This window comes from Petromyzon marinus, unplaced genomic scaffold (assembly GCF_048934315.1).
Source record: "Petromyzon marinus isolate PM22_M1 ecotype Great Lakes invasive population unplaced genomic scaffold, UKy_Petmar_22M1.pri1.0 PM_G_Scaffold_69, whole genome shotgun sequence".
Classification (NCBI taxonomy): domain Eukaryota; kingdom Metazoa; phylum Chordata; class Hyperoartia; order Petromyzontiformes; family Petromyzontidae; genus Petromyzon; species Petromyzon marinus.
Window position 1 is genome coordinate 414,250 of NW_027423023.1, and position 12,405 is coordinate 426,654.

Here is a 12,405-nt window from a genome sequence, read left to right on the forward strand (position 1 = left end):
ACGAGAACCGGCGACACTCAGCAGCAGTAACTAATTGGCACGTTTTGATTACGTAACAAACCTTACCAATTTGCTGTGTTGGGTGGTGGTGGGTTTAATGACGCATTTTCACATTTACGCAATCTAATAATGGTTGCGAAAAGCCTCCATGTTAAACTATCTGCTGCAGGCTTCACCGTTCAATGAGCCCGACTAGTTTTGCTCCCGGCTGCATTCACGGAAGGGCGGCGGTGTACGGCAAAAAAGGGCCCTTCCCCAATAACCACAGCGGATTCATTAGATGCCGGTTCAGAGCCCGAGTCCAACCAGCTCGCTCAAGCCGACTCTGCCACACGGAGCCAAGGAGAGTCACCGAACACGGGCGGACGCCCCCCCCAACGCAAGGGCGCGTACCTCGCGCCGGGGACATCCGCAGACCCGGACCTCGGTGGCAGCGACGGCGGCTCGGCGTGCCACCCGCCTGCCCCCCCCCCCCCCGCCCAGGCGCAGGCCTGTACGTGTTCGCGGGCGCTCACCCGAGTGCGAGCGGTAGTTCTGGCAGAGCTCGTACAGACGCTTGGGCTTGCGCACGTCGATGCGCGAGCGACGCGCCGCGCCGCCGCCGCTTGGCGGGAGGCTGGCGAAGTGGAAGAGCGAACGCAGCTCGCTGAAACGGAACGCCACGCCGCGCACGATGCTCTGGGCCGTGTCCCCCGTGAGGAACATGGCGTTGGGGTCGGCGCAGCAGCGCATGAGCAACGCCAGCTCGGCCTGCGCACGGGACACGGTGGAGTGGTGGTGGGTGGAGGGGGCGAAGGGGGGGCGGCGGTCGCAGGTGACGGCGCTCGGTCAGTCGGCACCTACTTTGCCGTCGTCTCTCCACCGTCAACGTCCTCCCGCTGCTGGGCAAACGCCTCCCGGCGGTGTCGGCGGCTCTTCGCTTCTCCGAATCGCCGTCGTCTGTCTACACCGCTTTCTCCTTCCTTGGAACCTCTACTCCGCCGTTAGTCTCGCCCGTCAGTCCCCCGACGTCCTAGCCGGATGTCCCGGCCCAGGGTCTATCTCAGCGTTTTTATTTTGTGGGAGACGTTTGTTCCGCTCTTTTTGATTCCCAAGTGTTGCTTCACACTTTGGCCCGTCGCTCCTGGTTATTTTCACCAATGGCGTGCTGTACACCTCCCTAACCTTGCTATTTAGTTATGGACCCGGTTAATGCTCTGTGGGTCACCGTGGTGAAATACAAGAATCCACACGTGCGCAATGCAGTTTAACACGTCACGTAGGCTTTCGCGACCAATATCATCCGTAATAGAGGTTTTTGGGTTAAATCGCGTAAATATATAAATGTGTCGTCAAAACAGCCAACTAGTAAGGATTGTCACGTAAACAGAACGTGGCCAATTCATCACTAGTACAGCACTAGTGTGTAGTGTCATGTATAGTAGTGTAGTGTATAATGTAGTGTATAGTGTAGTGTATAGTAGTGTATAGTGTAGTGTATAGTGTAGTGTATAGTGTAGTGTATAGTGTAGTGTATAGTAGTGTAGTGTATAGTGTTGTGTACTAGTACAGCACACCGGTTGTGCGTTGGAGAGCCAAGCCACAACATTTACAGTCTGAGTACCGTGACGTTTCGCCAGTAATTACAATTAGCTTCATCAGGCAACAGCCAGATTTGTGGAAAAGTCTTACTGTTCCGTTCCTTATATAGAGGCATAGATGTGTTGACCACGCAGCTGGTCTCTTGCACAATTGACGGGGGGGGGGGATTACTGAGGCAACGTACATTATGCATGTGCATTATGCGAGGCCTTTGAACTTGTCCTTCCTCTTTATTATTCATTGTTTATTAAAATAGCCCTACCAATGGCAATCCCTATTGAAGTACGCTGCTCTTTGTAGGCACGCATTTAAATAACGTGTTATTTGATGATTCGCTAACCACGCAGCACTAAGGCGGTAGCGAATCATCAAGCTCGTCCCTTGGTGTGGACCAATCAGTTTCAAGGACAATGCCACATATATTATCATAGTGTGTGTTTTTTGTTTGCATTTTGACTGCAGGTATTGTGGTTAATGCAGTAACATTAATCCTTGTAAAAAAAGTTTCAGTTTTGTTGCCAGAAAAAAAAGGGGAAAACCCTATTATTTTATTTTGGTACTGGCAAAGGAGGTCTAATGATGTAAATTCTGATCTCGTCCGAAATTCTTATCTAGGTACCAATTTTCATAATTTTTCAGATGCATCCAAAAATCAGGAACACATCTCCAAATGTGCCCTGAGATCTGGAGATCTGTAAAAAAAAGAGCTTTATAGTTCATATTCTTGGTTCTTTCGGTAAAGTCCTTTCATTTCGGGTCTTAATTGATTGTTCACGCTTACGGTGGCTTTCAGACCGCATCCATTATTTTCGTCTCCCTCCTCCTCTTTTCCAAACATAGATGGACTCGTCCATCTGAACAAACTTGTCAAATCGCTCTGCGTGGTGCTGACGTTAAGAAAAAAAACGCCACTTTTTTCAAATTTTCTTGCTGTGGTTTTCACACCTGATGATGATTGCTTGTGTTGCAGTCGAAACGTCGTGATGGTTTTATTTTTATTATTTTATCGTTTCCCTTCAACGTGGTGACTTTATCGAAAGAACCAAGAATATGAATCCCTGCAGTCACGAAAGCTTTAAATCAAAATTCAGCTTCATAGCTCATCGGATTCCTCCAATGCAAATAAACGTTCCGATTCCGACCGACTTAACGCGTGCACCGGCACGGTTGATTTTGCACCTGCGTGAAGTCCTGGATCTCGTCCCCGTAGAGCTCATGTATTGACCAAGGCGTGACCTCGAGCCGGCAGAGGCGAGAGTAGATGTGGAACACCAGGTCCTCCTCGTCAAAGAAGCACCTCTGGGACTTGACGTGCTGGTAGGCGCGGAACAGCCGATGCACCTCGCCACGGTCCCCGGTGAAGTTTGGCGCCCGCTTCCGGCCCAGCTCCTCGTAGTGCTCCAAACCGAGGACCCCGTTGGGGCTCTGGAGGGCCTCCACGGAGCCCTTTACGAAAGACTTGATCTCCATCCACACCGTGGCAGGGTTATACGGGCTCTTCCCCTTCACCATGGCGGGCCAGATGTCGCTCGTGAACACTTCGTACGTCACGAACTTCCTGGGGTCCTCTTTTTTGGATTCGTGAAGTTTGCCGATGTCCGCCCGGTGGTCTTCCTCGTCGTCAGGATCCTCTTCCATCGCGTCTTCTGTGTCGCCGAGGCCCAAAATGTCGTCGTCCATGGACCACCCGCGGACGGCTTCCTTTAAGCTCCCGTCTCCGTTCCTGGCAAAGAACGGGTTCGCGAGCGACGCGTCGAGCAGCAGGAGGAGTTGTCGCGAGTTCAAGAAGAGCGGAAAGTTCTCGTCTTTGACGTCCTGGAGCCTGTACACGCCGCTGATGTCAACGGGCGAGTAGTGCCGGGTGCCGGCGGTAGATTTGGACAGTTCCACAAAGTTCCTTTGCGCCTCTCGAGACGGCACGTGGTTCTTGGTGACAAACAGCTGATGAAGATGTTCACAAATTGGAGCGGCGCCTCCCTCGGGCTGGTGACTTGCAAGCCGTGCGGCACCGAGCTCGGCCGCAGGTTCCAAGAAATCATTTCCTCGGTCGACGTCGAAAAGCTCTGAAGCATGGAGGCAAGCTTCTCGTTCCGGCTCGCGCGTTCCCTTTCGGCCGGTATCACCCACACAGCCGTTCTTCACGGGGCAGTCAAACGCAACGTCCTCCCCGACTCCCGCGTCGTCCGGCAACGGAGGCGGCGGAAGCGCGGCCTTCGGGATCCACGGCTCTCCCCGGAGCGCGGTCGTCTGCCAATACCTGTCGAACGTGTTCCACAGCCGGTACATCAGGCACGTGGTCTTGCCGGTGCCCGAGCGGCCAACGAGGATGATGGCTTCCGAGGGCGTGGGGTTCAGGTTGATGACCGCGTGCTCCAGCTCTCCCACGCGGAACGGGTATTCGATCGTCTGCTCGGGGCAGCGCAGGACGTTGAGCGCCACGGTCGTGCCGAAGGTGTGGAACTTCTCGATGTTGTACTCGTTCTCCGTCGTGCTCGCCGGAGGAAAGTAATCCCGGGCTTCCGCCGACACGGGCCGGGCACCGGCGGAGCCGCCCGCCTTGACGAAGAGCAGCGGGTACCTCCGCCGCACGTTCTGCTGCGAGGGGAACGATGCTCGCTCGATGCCCTTCAGCTTGCGGCGGAGCGAGCAGGACGTCCCACGGTCGCAGGAGGAAATGATCCTCTTTATTCTGTGGTCGAGTTGCTTGTGATCAAGGACAATGTCCCAAATGCGGATGATCTCGCTGTAGACTTCTCCAGTCGTCTCTCCTCCCGAAGCAGACTCTTCGGAGCCGGTGATTTTCTCGGGCTTGGCACTGCAACGTGGCGAAAAGTCGATCGCCAATTCCCAAAGCAGCCTGGCGGCCCTGTCTACCCTGGCCTCAAACAGCCTGATCTCGCTGGACTCGGCGACGCCTTTCACTTTCTTGATGCGGTGAAGGTGCCAGTCACCGTTGCCCAGCGAGTAAATCACCCTCACGATATTCCTCCTCGCGGCGCGCGGGAGGCTCTTGTCGTTGAGGGTTCTGAGGGCGTCGCGAGTGCACTCGATCTCCCAGGTCAGCGATTCGAAGTCAGGGCCCGCCGTGCCGTCGTCACCGTCGTCGTCGCCGCCGCCGTCCCCGACACCGTCCTCGTCGCGGGCGTCTTCGCCGTCGGACAAACCGTCCGCTTCGTCGGGCGCGTCCGGAGGGCCGCCGCCGCCGCCGCCGCCGGCTTGGCGTTCGGCGACGCTCGGGGGCGGCTCGGCGGCCGTCGGCGCGGGAGACGCCGGCTCCGCGGATCTCGCCGCCCGCGTCTCCGCGGGGTCGTACTCCTCGATGAGCCCTTCGATTTCTCGGGCCAAGGCGTCTCGGGCCAAACTGACCGCATCCTCCTTCGCGGCGTCCACTTTTTCCACGTCGCCGTCGCCGTCGTCGTCGCCGTCGTCGTCCTCCCCCGCCTCCTCGACCGTTTCGCCCACGGGATCGGAGGCGAGCGCCTCGGGCCCGGCCGCCCTCCTGCGCTCCGGCGGGCGCCTGCGTCTCCCGCCGTCGCGTCCGCTCCCGCCGCCGCCGCCGCCGCCTTTCTGCTCGCGGGCGAGGCTGTTCCACGTCCGCACGCGGGGGTCTTTCGGCCCGACGCCCCAGAACGCGCGCCTCCCCGCCTTGTTGCGGCACGCGCCGTCGACGCGGCACGCGGCGAGCAGGCGCAGTATCTCGTCGTGGCGCTTCGAGGGCGGCGAAGAGAAGACGAGGTGCAGCAGGGAGTTGCCGCCCGCGTCCCTCGCGTTGACGTTCGGGGCTTTCTCCAAGAGCAGCTTCAGGACGCGCAGCCCCTCTTCGTCTGGCGACAGATAAAAAAACACGGCGCAAAGTGATAAGCAGCTCCTGAGAAACGCGGCTCTCTGCGTCAATCGCCCGGAGGCGCGCCTCCCGACCCTGTCGGTTCTCGCGAGCTAAGCAGGCGCCGAGCCCGCGACGTGGCCCGGGTGGCGAACCGACGTGCGGGCCAGTTTGCCCGTAGACGGCCGCTCACCGCCACGTGGCGGAGTTAGACTGATGGCCTTAATCTTAGTTGTCTTGTGGTTGTTGTTGTTGTTATTTGACTTGCATCCCACTGGGATTTTTGCACACAGCGTTGGTGTACGGTGCTATTTCAGGAATATTTTGATATTTTTGTTCCTGTATTTTCTGTTTGCACAGTCAACACAAAGTTACTTTAAGATGTTTTCTTGTTCATGTTTTTTGTTTGTTGCGGTTGCACCCGATTCAAGAGCCGAATGGCTCACAGGGCTATACCAAATAAATGAACTATGAACTAACTATGAACTATGTACTGTAATAAAGAAGTTGCCTATCCAAAGTGTCTCCAGAACCCACCACACATAACGGCGCAAAATTAATTAAACATACGTGCAGTACAATAGCACCCCTGGGTTAACACACACTCTTACGCGTTTCCCACTTGCGCACCTCGAAGAATCACCGCGCACTTCTTGCTACTTACCATCAATGCCCTTGTGAAGGATGAGGATCATCGCGGCGTGCAAGGGGTTGGCGCCGATGGAGGCGGGCTTCGCGCCGTGGCTGAGGAGCCACGTGACCAAAACGGCGATCCACTTCTCTTGACCCGGGGCCAGCAGCTGTGGCAAGAGGACACTGGTCAAAAAGTACACGGGAGGGCCCTCCACACGCCAGTTCACCACGGGTCTCCTCCCTTGAAACCGTTCTCGCTTAGGTTAAGTCAAAAGTGATTTGCCTACCCCAAATTAGTTGAAGCGGTGCTCATCTGCTGTTTCACGGCCCTAGCCAGCGGTGTAAACTCTGCGTTTCTACGGTGGGAGGGCGAGTCGACCCACACGCCAACTGCCGCTGACATTCTCACAAAGTGGTTGCTCATTTTAAAGTTTTGATTTAAAGCTTTCGTGACTGCAGAGAGAGATTCATATTCTTGGTTCTTTCGGTAAAGTCACCACCACGTAGAAGGGAAACAATAAAATACGTGACTTTACCGAAAGAACCAAAGAAGATGAATCATTGCAGTCACGAAAGCTTTAAATCGAAATAAAATTCTCACGACGTTTCGACTGCAACACAAGAAGCAATCATCATCAGGTGTGAAAACCACAGCAAGAATTATTTTTTTTTCAAATTTTCTTGCTGTGGTTTTCACAGCTGATGATGATTGCTTTGTTATCAAACGGTTGAGGGGTGATGATGATGGGTGAAGTTAACTCCCAACCAGGATTAGAACTCACAGCCCTCTAACTGGGAGCCGTTTGCTCTGCCACTGAGCCACCCGGCAGGTTGCTTAGATCACAATCACCGCCTAATAAGACACGGATGAGAAACGCAGAGAGCCGCTGGGAAAACACCGGAAAATAAAAGCTGGAAATTACGCAAAAAATCACAGCGAGACATCCGTTGGAATGCACCGAGAGACAGGGAGAGGGAACAACGTCGATTAGAGAATAATCACGCGTTAGAGGCTGCTGTATATTTCACTTTTCCAAAAAAGAATTAAAAAAATGCGATCTTGTCTGTCCCTTGTAGACATTTGTGTGTTATCTTTGAGTTCCAAGAGTTAAAAAAAACAGATGCAGCAAAAAATAAATTAGCACAGTAGTTGGAAATCGAACAGGCTTGGTGGCTTGGAATGATAACAAGTTCACGTGAACCTGGGAAACTCCTTCCTCGAGCACAGGCATCACCAGAGAGGCCATACCCTGCTGTTTGAACTGTGCCCAAGACAGGGAACTGGCCACACTCAGTATCTGAACATTAATTTAGAATACATCCTGGTGATTGGAGTCGAAACGTTGATAATGACAGCCACCGCATATGAATATTCTTGATCATGGTATTAAACTTAACTTTGATGAGGACATACGACTACATGGCAATGCAGCTCAGGGTAAAAAAGGTTTTGACTATTTTGCATGACCTTATGAACAATCACCGACAGGTTGAGTCAGCCTACAGTGCGAATGCACTAGTGGCCACGGAAGGTAATGACAAGGGTATCAGTTATGAGTGTGAAGGGACTGGTGGCTACAGGAGGTAATGACAGGGGTATCAGTTGTGAGTGTGAAGGGACTGGTGGCTACGGGAGGTAATGACAGGGGTATCAGTTGTGAGTGTGAAGGGACTGGTGGCTACAGGAGGTAATGACAGGGGTATCAGTTGTGAGTGTGAAGGGACTGGTGGCTACGGGAGGTAATGACAGGGGTATCAGTTGTGAGTGTGAAGGGACTGGTGGCTACGGGAGGTAATGGCAGGGGTATCAGTTGTGAGTGTGAAGGGACTGGTGGCTACAGGAGGTAACGACAGTGGTATCAGTTGTGAGTGTGAAGGGACTGGTGGCTACAGGAGATAATGACAGGGGTATCAGTTATGAGTGTGAAGGGACTGGTGGCTACGGGAGGTAATGACAGGGGTATCAGTTGTGAGTGTGAAGGGACTGGTGGCTACGGGAGGTAACGACAGTGGTATCAGTTGTGAGTGTGAAGAGACTGGTGGCTACAGGAGATAATGACAGGGGTATCAGTTATGAGTGTGAAGGGACTGGTGGCTACGGGAGGTAACGACAGGGGTATCAGTTGTGAGTGTGAAGGGACTGGTGGCTACGGGAGGTAACGACAGGGGGAGTCAGCTGTGAGTGTGAAGGGACTGGTGGCTACGGGAGGTAATGACAGGGGTATCCGTTGTGAGTGTGAAGGGACTGGTGGCTACGGGAGGTAACGACAGGGGTATCAGTTGTGAGTGTGAAGGGACTGGTGGCTACAGGAGGTAACGACAGTGGTATAAGTTGTGAGTGTGAAAGGACTGGTGGCTACAGGAGATAATGACAGGGGTATCAGTTATGAGTGTGAAAGGACTGGTGGCTACAGGAGATAATGACAGGGGTATCAGTTATGAGTGTGAAGGGACTGGTGGCTACGGGAGGTAATGACAGGGGTATCAGTTGTGAGTGTGAAGGGACTGGTGGCTACGGGAGGTAATGACAGGGGTATGACCAGAAACATTCTACGGCCACATCGCAAACTCATCGACCCACCTGAAAGAGGGAGTAGAGACTCACTAATGACGCCGGCTCCACTCCCACCACAGAATTTAGGGGTCGGAGGTCATCGGGCGTACACGCCACTATGTACATCTCCTGTTATTTGCACACCGGACACAAATAAAAACCAACATCACCCACACACGTTCCACGACAAGAGGGCTATCCCCCCCCCCCCCAAGCATTAACGTCGGCCAGGTTAAAACCAGCACGAGTCGTTGGAAAACACCGCCGTTAATTCGAACAGGGCACGATCACTACGGGAACTGCGCGTGCATCGAATGGATCGCGCAACATTAAATCGCCGCTCGTTGAGCGTTCGCGCGCGTCTAAGACGGCGCGAACGCTGCGCGTGCCAATTCACACGCGCCAAGCTGACGGCAGAACGGAGCGCCGTAAAACCCCCGTCGTTGTGCCGTACGATGCTCCAGGGTGCCCGCAAACGTCGCCTTGCTCTCAGCAGACGCGTGACACGATCCCACGAGGCCGAGCGGGAGATGCCGCCGCGCCCGTAGGGGCATCAGACACGACTGGCGTGCGCGACTTGCGGTCGGCCGCACGTGCCTTCCAGAGGCCCTGCTCTGCCATCTCGCGCAGCAGCTGTTGCCACACTTTCTCCGTGTGCAGCAGCGGTTCTTCTTGAAGCATGCGGAGAACCCCTACGAACAGGCTCTTGTTGTCGGTCTTGCCTGCGGCCAACACAGACAGAAAGGCCACCAAGTCAAGCGTGGGAGCATACGTAAAAGACAAAAACGTAGCAATGTCACACCGTAGGGTGTAAAAACGAAGGGAACATTTACGTGAAAAAAACTTACCATTTGTGTGTGCGCGTGTGTGCGCGTGTGTAAACGTGCGTCAGCTGCTGGTGAGAAAAGTGGCGTTCGTGTGCGTGTTGATCATACGTCCATGTGTGTGTCAGCTTCGAGTGAGGAATGCGGTGTTCGTGTGTGTGCGTTCCCAATGTGTACAAAATAACAACGCGCACCGTCCACTTACAGCACCTTGAGATGAAATCACATTTAGATGCACGCTACACAGATCCACATTATCTAGGAGGTGACCTCTGTGTCTAAAACCACACGTGCCTAAGAGATCAAATCACATTTAGATGCACGCTACACAGATCCACATTATCTAGGAGGTGACCTCTGTGTCTAAAACCACACGTGCCTAAGAGATCAAATCACATTTAGATGTACGCTACACAGATCCACATTATTTAGGAGGTGACCTCTGTATCTAAAACCACACGTACCTAAGAGATCAAATCACATTTAGATGCACGCTACACAGATCCACATTATCTAGGAGGTGACCTCTCTGTGTCTAAAACCACACGTGCCTAAGAGATCAAATCACATTTAGATGCACGCTACACAGATCCACATTATCTAGAAGGTGACCTCTGTATATAAAACCACACGTGCCTAAGAGATCAAATCACATTTAGATGCACGCTACACAGATCCACATCATCTAAGAGGTGACCTCTGTATCTAAAACCACACGTGCCTGTGTTGCGGTAAGTGTGCCCACAAACCGTATGACATTGCGCCTAATGATCCCAAGGCATACTAACGGTTCATGGCCTTGAACATTTCCATGAGGAATTCAACGGTGAGGTTGACGGTGTGGCCAGAGGAGACAAGCAGGACAGCCAGGCCATGTTGCAGCGCAGCGACCGCTTCCTTTGCCTCGCCCAGCCCAGCGAGCGCCGTGCCCAGCTGATAGTAACCCTGCACACAAAGACAAAGATCCCCCCTTGGAGCCTCAACAGACTTTTGGGGAAAGTGCTGTTTTGCAAACCACCTATGAAGACCAGCGTGGCACACGAGGGGGTGGGTGGCCAGCACCATGCTGGGCTGCCCGTGTCTCCCTAAGTTGCGATTATTTACACAATGCACCAGGTACTCATTTGAGGTCGAATCGAACTCGGCGGAAGCCCAGGAACGGTTCGGATAATGGTCACTGGTGTTGGCAATGAGTGTGGGATTGTTTCCTGAAAAAAACTTTCTATGAAATTGCAGTTCATGTGGGTAGGCAAAGAATTTACCTTGTTTTTTACTTTAAATTTTACTGTGCAACACAGTATAGTAATTAATAAATACATACACTATATAGTTTATACAGTACGGTACTGTAAATTGCTCTGTTATGCTAAATTATCACCATTTCTTGAGACTCCTGGGTAGGGCTAGGCCATTTTTCGACTTACGATGGGGGGGTCGTCGTAACGCATCTCCGTCGTGAGTCGGGGACTACCCTGTACACCGGGGCAAGGGCCCAGGACAAGTGTGGATATCTCTCACGACAGTTTTAACTGTGGGTGGACATTGAACACAGGTGGTGGGGTCGTTAAGAGCAACGCGCTAAACCGCTGAGACGCTTACTCCACACGTAACACGATCGCCTTCGCCGGGGCTGTGCCAGCCTTAGAGAAGGTGCTTGGTCGGAGCACGTGCACCAACAGCATATGCAGGTTATCTAGGAAATATTTGATACGTGTCTAGATTTGTGTCTGTCTCTGTGTGTCCCTCCCGTCTCTCTCTCTCTCTGTGTGTGTGTGTGTGGCTGTGTTTCCCTCAACTCCCCGTCTGCGTGACATCCCACATTGCTGTTGAGCGGGCCTATCTCTCCCTGGGGGCTGTAAAACAAATTCCGTTGGGGGGGGGGCCACATGATGGCACAACTTCCAAATGCATTTGAAAAGCAGTTGGCAATGCCAAAAGGATTATACCAAATATGAATTAACGTAGCATCTGACCAGCGTACATATTTACACAGACGACAATTCGCGTTGTTGACTATGATGATGACTCGTGCAAAGGTGTGGCTTGCCGCCTGCAATGAATACCTTGCACCATTGCCGGTCAGCGTCGATGGACTTGCACGACATGGTCACAGCATCTTCGAATCTCCCCAACTTGACGTAAGTCATGGCCATGTTGCAGAAGAGCAGGGAAACAACTCTGCCAGGAGTCACACGTCAGCTGTCGCTTAATGCCACGACTCGGGGTTTGTTTCACTGAAATCCACTCGCAGCGATTAATGAATGAATGTCATGATTTACAGCAAAGGTCTCTAGTTTTTTTTTTTTAAAGGGCATTTACTGCCAATGCAACAGTTCATCCCACGAAAGCACAAACACCTCCTGGCATAGGCCTGGCCTACAAGGGGAAGCATTATCACCCGTTATTACATCTCGGACCCAGCTGATGCCTGTCTCTATGTGTAGTGGTTGGTGGCACTGTGCCATGAACTCAGTTACCCGGGTTCGATTCCCAGTCACGGCCACCACCAGTGACGATTATCTGAACCGGTCCTGGGCCTCTCCTAGGTCGACTCAGCCTCAAATGAGTACCTGGTGTGGTGTGTAGTAAACATCGCCACTGGGGAGACAAAGGCGGTCGGGCGTGGTGCTGGCCACCCACCCCCTCTTGTGCGGTGCCGGCTTCGTAGGTGCTCGCTAACAGCACTTGCCACTACAGTCTGTTAAGGCTACACGGGGGATCTTTGCCTTTGTATTTTGTCTTGCTGTCTCTCCTGTATCTCTGTATTCCTTTGTCTACCCTCGGTGCCTGTCTCTATTGGTAGTTCTCTTCACTTTAAGTTAATTTCACGAGTTATTTACTGTGGGTACTTTATTTAATGCAATTACACTTTGATTGTTTTTGGTCTCAGCCAAGAATGATCGGTACAAGTCTAGGCCTAGCCTAATGCATGGTAAATAAACAGTCAAAAGTGACTACTTTCTGTTAAAACAATTACTATTAAAATGTTT

The 12,405-nt window shown here is 52.8% G+C and overlaps 1 protein-coding gene across 1 annotated transcript in view; it reads right to left on the bottom strand.

The window, feature by feature from the left end:
• Positions 1–12,405, bottom strand: part of LOC142920150 (TPR and ankyrin repeat-containing protein 1-like) — a 29,985-nt gene that overhangs the window by 11,245 nt on the left and 6,335 nt on the right. The window contains exons 3-9 of the mRNA XM_076062621.1: positions 11,479–11,593; positions 10,204–10,360; positions 9,189–9,313; positions 8,619–8,720; positions 6,069–6,204; positions 2,761–5,405; positions 516–750 (exon numbers count right to left, since the gene is read on the bottom strand). Coding sequence (XP_075918736.1) covers positions 516–750; positions 2,761–5,405; positions 6,069–6,204; positions 8,619–8,720; positions 9,189–9,313; positions 10,204–10,360; positions 11,479–11,593 — 3,515 coding nt within the window. The remainder of the gene's footprint in view (positions 1–515; positions 751–2,760; positions 5,406–6,068; positions 6,205–8,618; positions 8,721–9,188; positions 9,314–10,203; positions 10,361–11,478; positions 11,594–12,405) is intronic.